At 35.0% G+C, this 16,374-nt stretch overlaps 1 protein-coding gene across 3 annotated transcripts in view; it reads left to right on the top strand.

Annotated features, from left to right (window-relative positions):
- Positions 1 to 2,368: 2,368 nt before the first annotated feature.
- The window catches only part of LOC112055985 (ankyrin repeat and BTB/POZ domain-containing protein 2), a 78,760-nt gene continuing 64,754 nt past the window's right edge, over positions 2,369 to 16,374 (top strand). For all 3 annotated transcript variants that reach the window (XM_052882308.1, XM_052882307.1, XM_052882306.1), the window contains exon 1: positions 2,369 to 2,542. In XM_052882308.1, coding sequence (XP_052738268.1) covers positions 2,535 to 2,542 — 8 coding nt within the window. In that variant the 5' untranslated portion in view covers positions 2,369 to 2,534. The remainder of the gene's footprint in view (positions 2,543 to 16,374) is intronic.

The following is a 16,374-nucleotide window of genomic DNA, read 5'->3' as shown; positions in this document are numbered from 1 at the left end:
CATAATAAAATCGTAGTCGATCTATCAATAATTCTAACATGGCTAGGTACTTGAAACTGCTATTATGGACCTCTTCATCTCTTTAGGTCTGACTTAGCTAGATTATCGTTTATCGTTTACGACTGGTCTATTGGTTATGTTTACATAACATACAACTACCTACCTACTAAATATTTTTGATAATGGATCATGGACATCTGTTAACTTGGGGTTGAGGTCAAAGTTATTTATTGTCTAACTGCTTCAATATAATAAAGTTTCTTAATGCTTGCCGTTTTTACCGGCGGTAGAGTCACTGCCAACAGAAAGAATGACGTTTTACGTGTTGATGTAGAATGCAATGAAGACCGCAAAACCTGAACTAGATAAATGCCTTTTGATTGAAGTGCATTTCCAGCTATTCTATTACAGAAAATGCAAATTCGTTTGATTGTTCGTTTACTTAGAGAATGTCAACTTGTGTCTTGCAGCCTGTAGCTTAGGAGGTGCCTGTCCACTTATCATAGGAGGTATCTAGTTTAGGATGATCCCCTGGGTATCCCGGACATGAACCACGTGTTCTAGTGATCGCATTTTAACATCTATACCTATCAGTAAATATTATTGTTGTACCCGCCGTCGTGATTGCGAGGCCCGGTAGCTCAGGTGCATTCCACCGCCCTTTCACCGCGATTATAGACTTTAATCCATCCGAATAAGGTACAAAATGAACACGTTTTAGGCAAATATGTAAACCCTGCATGTTCATGTTGGAGTAACTTTGTTTCGGGAATGGTCTAAAGTTGGTTGTGTGTTAATTGAAATTGGACTTTAATGTGGGTGTTTAGGGTGTGTTTTCGGTTGTGTTTGGGTGTTGAAATCGGGCGCGGGCGCGGGGGGAGGCGCATGCGGTCCGACTGGTTGCGAGCGACGACCGGAGGCTGCGCGCGCGGTACATTCGCATGGATAATTTTATTAGTCCACGTGGCCATTATGTTTTAGGTGTTTCAGCTACCGTACAGTCGTTAAACTATATTTAGAAAAAGCCTTTAAAACTATTCACTTTAGTACGTCGAACTCTTTCATAGAACTACTTCTTTGTACAAGTACAGTATGATTTTGATTCTTTAGTTCGCACTGTTTCGTCTCGGTTTTTTCGCTTTTTCAAATTACAATAGAGCATCAACCAAGCAAAACAACTTCTTATAAACGTATAGGCTAAAGTCTTTAGGTATTTGCATTTAAACATTACGTGAGGCTAAGCGTAGAAAAGCTATATAGGCAAGATAGAAACACTAAAAAGTAAACAGTTATGTGCGACAAAAAGAAGTCTTACTTTTTTCTAATAAATAGACGTGCTTTTTGGTTCAGATACATTTTATAATAGTTGCGGAGGCAGCTATACGGGCGACTTGTTATTTTATGTGCCTAGGTACAATCAACAGCAACTTGCAATAGGTAAAAGATTTGTAATACAGGATAAGGATTACTTAGGTAGAGAAAAACGTAAATTTTCAGGAAACTGCATCTAAATCTGTTCTGTATTTTTGGAGAGTTTGGCATTAAGGAACTCACTTACATTTTACTTTATACGAATATAGGCATAGCTTATGATTATAGTATGTAAAGTACCTACTGTACTGTACAAGTATCTACCTACCTACTGTATCCTATTATGTGTCACTTACCATCGCCGTTTTATGAATATCTATGTAATCTGATTGACATAAGTTATTTTATTATTATTTTAACAATGAATACCTATAATAATACATTTTAACAATGAATATACTTAGGTACTCGTAGGTAATTGACTAATGCTTATGGTTTTCTCAAAGTATTTTCATATAGGTACATGTTACTTAGTTACATCTAAAATTGTCTATTTAACACGATAAAACCTGAATGCCTACCTAATTTTTCAATATATCTAATAGTGTAAAGTGATTATTTATTCGTCATCGTCAATAACAACCCATATTCGGCTCACTGCTGAGCTCGAGTCTTCTCTAAGAATGAGAGGGGTTAGGCCTTAGTCCACCACGCTGGCCCAATGCGGATTGTCAGACTTCACATACGCAGAGAATTAAGAAAATTCTCTGGTATGCAGGTTTCTTTACGATGTTTTCTTTCACCGTTTGAGACACGTGATATTTAATTTCTTAAAATGCACACAACTGAAAAGTGCATGCCCGAAGCGGATTCGAACCACTCCATGCGGAATCAGAGGCAGAGATCATATCTATAGGGCTATCACTGTTCAATTATTAATTATTATTAATAGTTGCTTATTAATAAATAATATAACGAATCACTTATCCACCCGACAGTACCGTAAACTGATTTACACTATACAAGTTCTAGGCTCCCAATCAGAAATAAAACAGTACACTGCGGGCTCCGAGCCGAACCGAAGGGCTCTGGGCGCGACTGTACCGCGGCCCTGCGACGGTGGACAGTGTATACCCGCAGTGGGGGCCAGGCTCCGGCGGACAGTGCACAAGTGTTGTGCACTCGCGGGTTTAGTGCAGTGTTAGTGTGTCCTGCTGGAATGGATGGCTAGGTAACCTTTCAGTATACACTATACATTACAGGAGGCGGCGCGGCCGTGAGTTTGCATGGTCTCGCTTTCGTTTTGCGACTTTGTAGCTTAGCTGTGAGCTTCATTTTGTCAACTTAGTGTTTTTGTTCCTTTTATTATAGGTACCTATTTCATAGACTTGCCTTTATGTAGACAAAATTAAGCTTTCAGTAGTTATTTATACAACTTTTTAACTGCGTGAAAACTTGCAACACTTGAGCATTTTACTCAAATGTTGTAACTTAAAGTTAACGTCGGAATTTGCCTACAAACTGCGCAGTAGCAGTGAGTTTTAAATTGTCTACGTTGGTAATGAATCTACCACTGTTTAGGATATATATTTTTTAAAATAATGTGCTGTTTCTTACCTCTACTTGCTTTAACTAATAGATACTTACACAGATTTACCCATTACCCATTTGTGAAAGTTCAATGCAGCTTTTAATAGATGTGTTCAGAAATTGATAGCTACTGATACTCGTAGTAACTACCTAGGTATGTACCTACTACCTAGGTACAAACTTAATATGTTCTAGTGGAAGATTTGCCAATTCCAAGTCAAGCTATCTACCAACTTACCTACTTTCGTTCTTAGTCGCTAGTCTAGTGGTTAGACTGTCTGGATTGGGATTACGAGGACCTGGTTTCGATTCCTGGGTCGAGTTATGAAATGCTGAGCTTCTTTTTCTTCTAAGAAAATTTCAGTATTAATTCTCAGCCCCTACAGTCTACACCCCCGTGCTTGGATAGCACGTTACTCATCGCGTCGGTCGCTTATTATTACATTAATGTCTGATAGTGTTCGCAAAAGAGTTTAACATGATCATCCTAAGCCCGCTAACCCGCTTATGAGCAGCGTGGTGTGTCCAAGCACCATATCGCCTCTCCTGTACCATAGGTCTGGTCTATAATGAGCCGTCAAATATGCCGTTAAAGATGATGATTTTCTACTGAATGGCTGATTTTAATAATTCAGGCTTCGATTATTCATAGATTTTTGGTTGATTCTGTTCTTTTTTTGAAAATTACTAGAAACGGTCACAGTGACGGATAAACAGTCATCGACATTATTTCTATCTATATCCCCTCTCTTATAAGGAGGAGGATGCTAAGGTTTCAAAAGTCCAGACCCTCCTATTTGTTTTCGGAATAATAAATAAGGTATATTTCCTCCGTCGTCACGTTACATTACCTGTAGTAGGTTCATAGCAATTAATCGTCAGACTTGAGGTTCATACGAAGGGTTGCCACGAACTTGGTGTCTAGCGACTGATTTCTCAAAATATCAAGATAAGAATGCCTTTATAAAATGTATAGGTAGCCTTGGCTAGCCCCTTGGGTGAATTCAGTTCTCGACTTTTAAAACCCAAAGCTATCGTGTACATCAGAGGAACCTAAAACCTGTTATGTACCAAAGTAACCTGGTCCAATTTGACACTGGTATGCGCGGTAGATTTACAAGACTGTGGGCCTAAGTTCGATCCAATTGGTCCAAGTTTAACTGGCGGGAGGCTTAGGCCTTGGCTAGTTACCACCCTACCTGCAAAAACATACCGCCAAGCTATTAAGCGTTCTAGTACGATGTCGTGTAGAAAGCTAAAGATTTCCATCCTACTCCTAACAAGTTGCCCGCTTCCATGTTAGATTGCATCATCACTTGCCATCCGGTGAGATTGTAGTCAAGGGCTAACTTGTCAAGAATAAAAATCCCCATGGTTACAGTAGGTAGGTTTTTATGGTACCTAAAAGTGGAGCACGAGTTGACAAACTTTCAGGTTTTATAAAACGACATAGTGTTACAAATCCTCGATTACAGGTGGTATCATTATTTTGGTTATTGTATAGGGGAGATATCAGTGTTGGTACTCGTATAAATAAGAGGTTATTTGATGATTTGAGCTCAGTTGTTTGTTAGGCAGCGTAGACGCCGTCACGCTGCCATTTGCTTTAGTGATTTTTGCAACAATGTTTTGTGTTGTAATTATTGGTGATTATAAATTGTTTTAGTGTGGGCATAGAGAACATGTCGGGCAGGGAAGGCGAGTGTCTGCTAGTCGGAAGGGATCCATTAAACCTACTCTCAAGGTCACAAGTCCTGGGACCTGCTCGAGGTGTTTCCTCTACCACAAAATAATGGTGCAGTCACTGTCGCTGCTACCTGACTATCACATGCGCTTGCTCTATTATAAAATGAATTGCTACGTGTAAAGCGTTAATGGAATATTAGAATGCGCCGACTGCGCTCTGCGCAATCTCGCCTGCGCCTGATTGCGCAATAAATAGCGGCGGATAATAGCTCTGTTTGCGCTAAACTGCGCTACATCACTCTATATTGTCCTCAAATCAATACTTAGACATTACTTACTACATCGTGGTTTGGAGTCCCGGCAAGAGGGCTAGGTATGTCCAGTAGTGGACGTCCTTCGGCTGATAATGATGATGATGATCTCTCAATAAGTTCAAAGTTTTAATTAAACGCAAGCTTAATTTTAAATTGAACTGCACTATATGATTGTGAATCTATTGTGATATTAGTTCTAGATAAGATTGTAAAATTTATTTAAACAAAAAAATAAACCTTTGCTGAGTTTGTTGTGGGCTCAAGTCGCTTTGAAACCCTCGTAGCTTTTATTTTAAGTTTTCGACTTTAATTATCACCATTAGGTAATTCGTGACATAACTTGAAGTTAAAAAAGTGCTTGTAAACTAAGCCTAAGTAAATACTTTAAATAAATGAATTTTGATTTGATTTGATGACTTAATACGACAAATCTTTACTTAAATAGTACTTAAGGGATTAAAGTGCTAACTTAATCTACGGAACCCTACACTGAGCGTGGTCCGACACGCACTTGGCCGGTTTTTTCAACTTTGTACATCAAGCGGTTTTCGAGATTTCACTTTTATAAATATAGATTAGATAGGTATGGATAAATACAATCTATTGCAAATGTTGATTAAAACACAATAAACATTACGTGTGTAACTATCTTCCAAGGACACAATATCTACACAGCTATTAGTTCTGACATTTTCATTACGAGTAAATACATAGGTATTTTAATTGATAAATTATTGAGTTTTTATTGAGTTAATCATGATGACATCATAGGTAGAAAATCCTGTCAATGGTTTGTTGTTTTGTTTCCCCCTTTTTTTAAACATAGCTTTTTATATGATTCGATCCGATATCACATTTTTACTTTAATTTTTCTACATAATATATCATGAAATTGTAAAGCAACAGAACCAACAAAGTTAGAGTGTTTGAACTAGGTATAGAACTGAACTTTAGGGTGTTCCACACTAAATTGTAGAGATCAGTATCCCGGATAGATACCTCTGCTCTAAAGATTGTTGAATCGTATGTCGAATGGTCGAATGCAGACTGTGTGAGACATTAATTTCTTTTTAAACAATGGTACTCTTCAGATTTAATCTGTAAGTAACAGGTTTGACGCACGAGTAGGACGTTTCTTGAACGACGGATAAGTTCAAACGTTTTCATTTGCTTGTTCATAAAATTTTGCAAGATCTGGAATTTCTGAATATATAATTACCCTTGTTTGTTATTCATTAGTCCAACGAAATAAATGATAGATAATGTTTACAGTGACAGTTGACATTAAAACATATTTTTCATACAAAAACCTAGGAAACCATGAACTAATAGGAAACCATAATCAAAGGCAACTTAATAACTTATGAGGGTTTATAAATAACATTACTTAACTGTTTAAGTATATCTGGCAAACCCACAGTTGCAGTTTAGAAGCAAGCAACCTTTACTTATAAATTATTTTTGTTATATTCTATTAACTAGTAGACGTTTTTTCTATTTGTATGGTTTCTACCGCCGGGTTCGTTAAGATACGACATCGTATCGGCTAATGTAGAGGCGATCGCTTGGCCAGCAAAAAGTGCCGTCTCTCGGATATCAAGAATAACTGTCGTAGTCACGTTGTAGTAACATAATACTGTGTGGGTTAAGCTAGGTTACGCCGGGTTCATGCCAGGTTACCCGGGTTGTCCTGTCGACTGTCGCCCGCGGATATATTACCCTGTGTTTGGAGGAAATTTATAGCATTCAATATATCACAGAGATATGCTGCTTATAACCTGAACATTTTACTATGTTCAATACCCCGGGTCTTTTCTGGCCTGTGGAGGAGAGGCTTGTGATTATTTTATTTTAATACTGCGAACTATTTATTATTTGACACTTGGCAAAAATGCAATATAAACTTACTCTCTTAATGCCGAGAGGTCATCCGTTTGATCAACTATAACTGTCTTTATTGACGCTTAACTGGATAAAGGGGATTATTATGAAAAAATATCATATTTAAAACATAATTTAGCTTATCTTGAAAATTATAATAGAAAACATTAATATGTTCTAGTCTATTATAAGACATTAAAGGAAAATTCAGTGAAAATTTTATTAGCTAAATGTATACCCACGAGTACAATAATAACCATTAATTTAATTTAACATAATAGTTTCTAATAGTATGTAATAGATAAGTCTCGGCTCGGTGCAGTTACGTTAATTCAATGAGCAGGCCGAGCCAACAATTTCCTCCACCATAAACCCCGCTAAGAGCCACTCAATAATATAAACTTTATAGACTGCGCTACAGTCGCAGACGCAGTCTACTGCAATCACAGATAACCATTTGTCATAATACCCGAGCTACTATCGCGGAAGTGATAATAACAATTGCCTATATAATGTACTATATTTGCTCTTGTCCCTACCCCTACATGCGCAAATTCTTGTCTTAACTGTTAAAATATAATTTATGAACTACTAATAATAGCAGATAGTAGATATATATAACTCGGACAAACAGACAACAGTCGAAAATTTTAAATAAGTTTGTTTGAGTTTAGTATCGTAAATAACTATACCTGGTACCTATAGGTACCTAAAGCACTATCGAACTGTGTTTTTTTACCAAATAAAGGAAAACTATGCAAACTTAAATGTAGTGTCCATGTTTCTTCTTTGTATTCCAGAAAGAAATGATGATTTTGTTCATGATAACACTGTTTTTTAAGAAAATTTATTGATGATAAACAATGCCCTGGGCCTGTATCCTTGTGGCACGTCGATTCTCTCTCTACAAACGCTGACACTTCGCTTAAATTAATAAATGTATGGTAATGACAGATCTGATCGACAACTTGATGACGTTAAGTACCTGTCGATAGTGAATGTAATTCCCGTACATTTTTTAACTTTCGAAGTGTTAGCGTATATAGAAATAGAATGAGAATTTGTATAAATAGACGTGACAAATGACTACAGGCCCTGGTTCCTTAATTCTAGAACTAAAATGGATCGAACCCATACTCAACATAGTCTACGATTAATTTGAGGCGAAAGAAAATATTCTTAACTACTCATTACAAAAAAGCCAACGCAAGATTTTTATACACTTGCTTCAGAACTGTATACTTGTTATACTAGGGTATGATTTGAGCGAATCAATCTCCGGCCAGCTCTTAATAGACAACAAGTAATTGCCGGCCGTTTAATTATTGCGAATGCAAGCCTGCAGCAAATGCTTATTTAAATATCTATCTTAGTTTCAAATGGTTTAAGTACTATACCTTTCATTCTTTACATTGCGAAAGTTGTCTAAGTAAGCTTTGACTTCGCCCCTGCAAAAGACATGTATTCACACTTTACAGTTTTATATCTGTGAGTCTGTTGGTGGCATCGAAATTCGTAAACGGATGGACATTGGACATGTAATATCGGTTCGGGTGCTATTAGAGCTAGAGACAGCTGATAGTTGATTTTGTTATTGTTCGTGTAAGTCGTTCTAAATTGCATCAATTATTATTGACATTAATAACTGATAATATAGAGGAAAGATTGTTTGTCTGAATTGAATAGGCTCTGAAATTGGACCGATTTGAAAAATTCTTTCACCATTAGAATCCCACATTATCCCTGATGAAGAAAGGCTACATCTATTTTATCTCCTTCCCACGGACGAGAACTACGCAGTTGTACGCAGAAAATCGCGAAGAATGTGCTAGTTAATATTAATTTTGTATGAAAATAGTACGGATAGATAAATCCGTATCTTAATAATAATAAGTCCAAAGCTAAAAAACTATTTGCAATGTCATGTCATGTAATTTATGACGCTTCGCAATCGGCATTCTACATTGCATCAAAATATGCGCAACCATCACCAGGTCAAATATACATAATATTTTATGTAAAAACTAAAAACCTTCGCGAAATATTTATATTTCTATAATAAAAATCGCTTCCGCCTTTGACATTCGATAACTTCTCTGGCGTAATTGCTTACATATTAACAACACCTCGCTTAGAATTAGAAGCAATGAGCTCCGTATACGACTCTGAGCAAGAAACAATTTATGATTTTATATTGACTATAAGATTACATTTCTACTGTCCTAAATTGAATTAGATTTAATTAATTTAATTCAATTTAGGACTTATCAGCCTATCGAGAAAGACACAAGTACAAATAAAGGCATTTTTGGACATTTACCTCGTCACGCATTCTTCCATCGACCACAGAGCATAGTTATCTATCTCTACTATCATACTCGTCTATAGTGTCTAAACAAGGATTCAATGACACTGTACATTTTCAAGTTATTTAATAGATTGTGTGTTTGCACACAGCAGATAGCAGCTTTAGAAGGTTTTATGGATAATTTGGGGTTCTTCGACTGAATTCGCCTTCATGATCGTAGTTGGAATCCACATCATGAATGACGTAAAAAATCATCGTCAACCGCGAAAACGCTAGCTTCCAAGTTAGCCGTCTAACGTGGTGTTACTAACCGAGTTAATAGCTCTATCCTACTATGAATTGTGAAATGTTTATATTATGTTAAAGTATATAAGTAAGATAATCTTAAGCTTGGTAATGTACTCAGCTATCTAGAAGGTATCTGCTTAAGTGGCATTTACTTATTTGCATTAATAGCTCCCATCAAACCCAATGAGCTCAAGGCGACACAACCGTAAGGTTAACCATAACTTGTAGGGTTACCATAAATAAACTTTATAATTATGTAAAACTAAAAACAGTTACAAGTATGTACCTACATAACAATATACCTAGTTACTCAATTTTTTTAATATAGTAGTGTTAATGCATCTATATACTCCTAATTCTGACGTTAAAAATGTAAGATTTATTATTTTTAGGATTCTGTACCTAAAACAGAACCCATAAAGGACCATTCTGTTGTCCATCTATATGCCCGACTATAATGTCTATTAACACCGTTTCTCTGAAAATGTGCATTTTCATAACGAAAACTTCATCAAAACCGGATTAGCAGTATTTGAGAAAATTGCGATTATTCAAACATAATAAACAAACAAAACAAAACAAACGAGTAGGTACCTAAATTGCATTTGAAAACAGAACCGTCGGTTAAGAAAAGGAATTCCAAGTTTAATAATGTTTGATGATTGCAGTACGCATCCAGTTGTAAAGGACAAACCTCTTTATATTACGATAAGTCAATGTAGAGTGATGCGCCTTGCATTTCGGTGGTATGGTCATCAATACATCATCAATATACATATAAAAGAAATTGAATCGTCTGTCTGTGTGCGTATTTCGAAATAACTATGTCTCCTTAAGTGTACGTTATTTACACGATACAAAAATATAATCTAGCGTTTTAAAATTTTTGATCCGATTTTAACGAGGGACTCTAGATGATATTTCTATTTACGAATGAAATAACCTCCTCAAGTAATTGAAAAAAAATTAGGCTTCTTTTTAACCCGAAAAAATCCATGGTTCCCGCGGGATTAGTGAAAAAAAAGGTGACCACCGGCACTGAGCATTTAGGGCCCAGCACAACAACGTTACAGAAAAAAATAAATGACGAGAAATCCTTTATTTCATAATAAATCAATATCAGTTGTTATTATTATTTGAAATGTGTGTGTTTTTATTGAAATCGTGCATTTAATAATTAATGCATTTAAATGTACTTGCCCATATCTTGCTTATGCAAACTAAAATGAAACCAGTCATAAGCTGATATTATTGTTTATCAAATGGACATAACGATTCAATCATCAATTAAGGGCTCAACAAATAACTATGTACGAAAATTCATCAAATCTAGGCCCAAGAATTTATGAAATATTTGGTCTTCTTTGATATGGACGAAGTCGCGGTCGTCCACTAGTCCTAAATATTAGCAGCGCGTGTCTGAGCGGCGCACACGCTCGTGAGGCGCACGCGCTCGTGAGGCGCTGCCTGTGTGAGAGTTTATTGGTCACGGAGCTTTTACAGCTTTGGGCATTAAGAGCCACTTATTGCCTTTGACATTCATAACGCTAAGGCGGCTTTTGGTGACAGGTTATTGACAGAAAAATCTTGTTTTATGATTCTGTAACTGTCGTCTACCTATACAATATACAAAATTATTTTCTATTTCACCATTTTTGAAGTTCTTAGCTGCGATATCGTGCGTGTGCACTCATTTTGCGTCTTCATTTCTTTTTCTCTTAAAATCTTTATAATTAACACTGATCTCTACTTATATGTGAGAAATTTAATCAATCCGTCCAATATTTTTTGTGTGCAAGTACAACAAACTGCTCACAAAATTTTCCATTTATAATATCAGTAAATGGAAAAGTCAGATAGATTACTTTTCCACAGTTAAAGTTATTCGACCACATGATGCGATGTAAAATAAAAATGTTGTACCAACTGGGTGAGCTTGCAATCCTCATAGTAGTTATTATGGGTTTTTATTACCATATCATATAAAGCTGTTGTGTGTTATCATCACAGAAACACATCATGGGTTGTTTAAAATATATTTGTATTTTAATTTTTGTTGTTTAAAATTGTTTTTCGTGTCGTATCGCCACAAAAAGCCTTTGTATTATGCTAACTGTTAACCAACAAAATAACCAAGAAGTGGTCGTTGATGAATGACAGATAAATACAGAAATAATAATGTTGACATTCAAGTTTAACTTAAAATGCTGTTGTTATTTTAATTCCTCGAAAATAAGAAAGCAGATATCGAGTTTTTGTTTATATTATGTACAATTTCTGCTTTTGTTGTATGCTTTCGATTGTGTAATATTTTTGATATCTTTGCCTGACTGATCAAAAACGGGTTACTATCTTAATTTCAAATGTCTTTTTTATGATGATATGAGCAAAAACTATTTAAATTAGTTTTTACATCGTTTGGAAATAGGCGAATTCTAGTTAGATACTTTGATTTGGTTTCATCATGGAAATTTCTCTGATGTTCTACGTAGAAAACCTAAGTAATCTTAGGTACGTAGTGATATAATTATTGCGTGGCACCTAAAAACAGATACAATAGTGAAAGTGAACGAGCAAACACACTTACTTATCAAGAACAGCGATGCTTGTACTTAGGCTTCTTATAGGTCTGGTTAAAGAATTTCACGGCAAACAACCGAGCATAAAATAACGAAGACACAATTTTCATTTTAAACGGAATCCTTATTATCATTGAATTTAAAATTTGTTCCAACTGCAAAATTGTAAAACTAACTTGTACATTTTTTGAGATGCTATCCAGTTAGACGGCTAATATGTCTAATGACATTATCAATAATGCGAAAAGAAGATCATTCCGATAAAAAGAAATTTAACAGTTTAACTTTTCAAAAATCAATAGTTTGCAATTTAACTTCTGTTAAACTTTATCTCATCTGATTGTTAACATAATGCTCTGGAAGCATCTCTGGCTAAAGCATCTAAGTCAAGAATTGCATTCATTTGATATAGATATCGACTTATCAACTATAGCAAACATTAAAAAAGAGAAAGGCCCGAAGACTTTAGGTATGCAAGCAACGGTCCTTCCAAATCATAATCCGATGGTGACCTACTAGTTTTGTACATCTACATTTTTGTGGATTCCTTTGTTTTCGTTAATTTATACAAAGCTATAATTTCCAAATTGGTTGTCGACTATCTTCTTTTACATATAATACCTAATTAATTTCACATCGTGTCATCGTGTATTAATAGTAATTATTACTTCTCCTTTATTACTTATTTAGTATCAATAATCTGTGCAAGCATTGCACGAGGTAACACTCACCTATCTCGTAAACAATAGATGTACCTATGTGTTACCTTGTCCAATGCCTTACTAATCTCTGCTTTAAAACTTGCTGGTACTGATTGAATCAAAAGAGTCTGAGCCTAGAGATGTACTAGTTATATACAGTTAGCTATATCTTGATCTCCAGTGGCAGAAGCCAAAAAAATATATATAATAGGCAATCAATAGAGAAATAGGAAAATGTCCACTGCGGGTAAGATAATCAAAAATCCTTTCTGTAGGAGAAAAAGGTTTGCATCTTATTTGATTTACTTAACGAACATTCAAGTGAATCAAATGCCTCATTCTATCATGTTCAATTAAGAAGATATATCTGGAGAGCAATTACAGTCAGCCTCCGTCCGTCCGTCTGTGACAAGATCTATTCACTTCGGAAGGCTTTGATGCAGCAGCAATTATTTGTTATTTCGGTTTGCAAAATAGATGGGGTTTTTAAACTTGTGGCAGACTTAATGGTTTGAAAGTTAGTTAGATACGTACTTAATGTTAACAAAATAAATATTATTTGTTTTACTTAAAGGAAGTGTCTCTCGATGTTAGATCTACCACTCCCCCCATTTGCTCAGTCTCGGTCGATTATAATATTCTATAAAGTTTCAATATATGCTGTTACTTGGGCTTTTCCTTTAATGCTTAGGGATATTAAGAATTAAGATAATTTTATTATAAGCATTAAAGCATTGAGTTGATCGTCATTGAAATATTATTTTGTTGAAAAATAGTTGGTTCAACATTAAGTTAGTTAATGTAGAAGTTTATTTGTATCCTACTGTCGCAATTAAATGACAAAAATATATATATATATCTTAGTGGAGTAAACTTTGTATCACTTTTTATAAACATCATCATTTTTGAGCAAGGATCAATGTGAACTTTGCCATGATTCACAGTTTACATAGTATAGAGGAGAAATGACGAACATAATATTATAGAACAAAATTAATGCAATAAGTAAATCAAATGAAACAAAATATTCAAGAACCATCATACGATACAAACTTCATTTTAGAAGCTACCTATAAACTGTTTATACGGTTTTTAGAAGCTAAATGTGTAGAGAGTAGCTAGCCTCTATTGCTTTTGGGCTTCTGCTGCACGTCCTTTCAGGAAACGCCTATCTAGATGCTCGGCCGAAACAATACAAAACTGAATACCTTATCTCCCCCTCGGACCGTGACAGAGTATAGACGCATTTCATGTATCATTTGAAACAATAATTAAATATTAAAATATCTTTTTATATAAAATAACAGTGCTTAATAGTAGTGAATATATAAGGAGTGCATAACGAAGCTGCAGTTATTCAAGCAGCCCGATCACCATTTACCACACTCGCACGTAAGTCACTAATAAACACATACACCAAGAAGTTAAAGAGAGATAGCATTTAATGTGTGTCATAAACACCTTTGGAAAAAAGAGACGACTGTATTACCACGCTTCTGGCATTACATGCAAACGTTATCAATCAAGAGCTCAATGAAAGGTGGACGGAAACGGTCGTTGTAGGCAGAATCTCGATGACTGACCAGTTTAAGAGACCTCTACAGTAAGATTCAAATAGTACGAGTATTATATGGTCTCCTGGTAATCAGTCTTACAAAGAGCTAAGTATAATGTCGAGCGATCGTGAGTCAGCCCCCGCCTCGCCTCTTCCCCAACGATCACTAAAACAAACGACTTTAACAGACATTGCGCTCGCGCACGGAACCTTTGAACGCACCGTCACAGGTAGTAAACTACAACACGGAGATTCGGCACCGGACTTACCGATGCTTGGACTTAGTACAACTGAACGCAAAAAACGCAAACATGAGTGCACAAATACATATACTCCGTCGGATATTAACGACATGTTCATCGCTTTTACCCGACAACAGGAAAGCCTCTTTAAGGACCTGAAGAACACAATAACTAACATCAAAGAACAAAACGATGAGTTAAAAAAGAGTGTAGACACTATGTCGAGTAAATATGATGAATTTTTGACCCGTATATCGACTTTGGAATCACAACGAAAAAAAGATAAACTAACAATCCATCAGCTAGAAGAAAAACTTGAAAATTATGAGAGAAAGTCGCGTATTACGGGATTGGAAATACGTAACATCCCTAAAAAAAATGGAGAGACTAAGGAAAATATTTGTAATAATATAAAGGATCTTGGAAAAGTTTTAAAAATCAATATAAGCGATTCCGATATTCGAGATGTCTACCGTATTAATGCAAAGGATGGATCAAACCCAATCATTACAGAGTTTTCCAATACCATTATTAAGGAGAAAATAATAAATAAAGTCAAAATCTTCAATAAAACAAAGTCCAAAATGGATAAGCTGAATACCTCTGATCTAAGCTATACTGGACCAAAAAAACCCATATATATCTCAGAGACTTTGACTCATAACGCACAAAAGCTCTTTTACATGGCACGGAACTTACAAAAAAACCAAGAATACGCTTTTTGCTGGACATCGCGAGGAATAGTGTATCTTCGAAAAGACGAAAAATCTCCACAGATTAAAATTAGTACGGAGGCGGATTTAGAAAAACTTAGATTAACTGCATGACTAGATTTAACACATTTAAAATACCCTATAATTTTCATTATTGGTACATACGAGTATACAACTTTAATTTACATACTTTTACAATTATTTTTTATATTGTCATATCATATACTTATTAACATTTTATTCAATTTTACACATTTTTTACAAATACAATTTTACACATTTTTTACATATATTACCTGGATATTTTGGCCTAAATCACATATATTTCATATTTTTAATAAAGTCAAACGACGACATAAAATACCAAAACACTTAATTTTCAACTCTAATGATTAATAACATTAATGAAATTTTTGATGAAATAGACAACGTGACTGTTTCAAAACAAATATCGTGTGATGTCAAATATTGCCATCGTTATATAAATTCCATGAATGATTTCAATCTTACAACTATCACACAAAATATACGAAGTATTAATTGTAATATGAATTCTTTTGAAGTTTTACTTGCTAGACTAAAAATAGACCTAGACTTAATAATTTTAACAGAGTGTTGGCTGAAAAATACTTTGTCTCTTCCATCCATAAATGGTTATAATTGTGCATCAACAAAAAATAACTATAACCAAAATGATGGTATAGTATTGTACATTAAAGATAAGATACAAGTCAACATTGAAGAACCACCATTTCAAGATGCTAATTGCCTAGTTGTAAAATTAAAAAATATTGTCATTATTACTATCTACCGTTCGCCGTCTTTTAAGAATATTGATAACTTTTTAAAATCATTGGATACCTTACTTCAAAATATTTCGAACTATAAAAATATAATGATTATCGGGGATATTAACATAGATATTATACCAGATAAAATTGATGCTAATTCAGAAAAATATTTAAATGTAACTGCGTTTCATGGATTACTGCCTGCTCATAACTTAGTAACACGAGATGCTAGTGGAACCTGTCTTGATCATGTATTTCTAAAGACAACGAATCCATCTGTAACTATTGTACCCCAAACCCAAATAACGGACCACAAGCCCGTAATTCTAAATATGCAACTAAAACATCCTATAGCACAATACACAACAACCACAATTAAACATATAGATACAGATAAACTTTACTCAGATATACT

The sequence above is a fragment of the Bicyclus anynana genome, chromosome 6 (assembly GCF_947172395.1).
Source record: "Bicyclus anynana chromosome 6, ilBicAnyn1.1, whole genome shotgun sequence".
In the NCBI taxonomy this organism is placed as follows: domain Eukaryota; kingdom Metazoa; phylum Arthropoda; class Insecta; order Lepidoptera; family Nymphalidae; genus Bicyclus; species Bicyclus anynana.
Note: the sequence above shows the minus strand (reverse complement) of the source record. Positions and strands in the feature narration are given on the sequence as shown.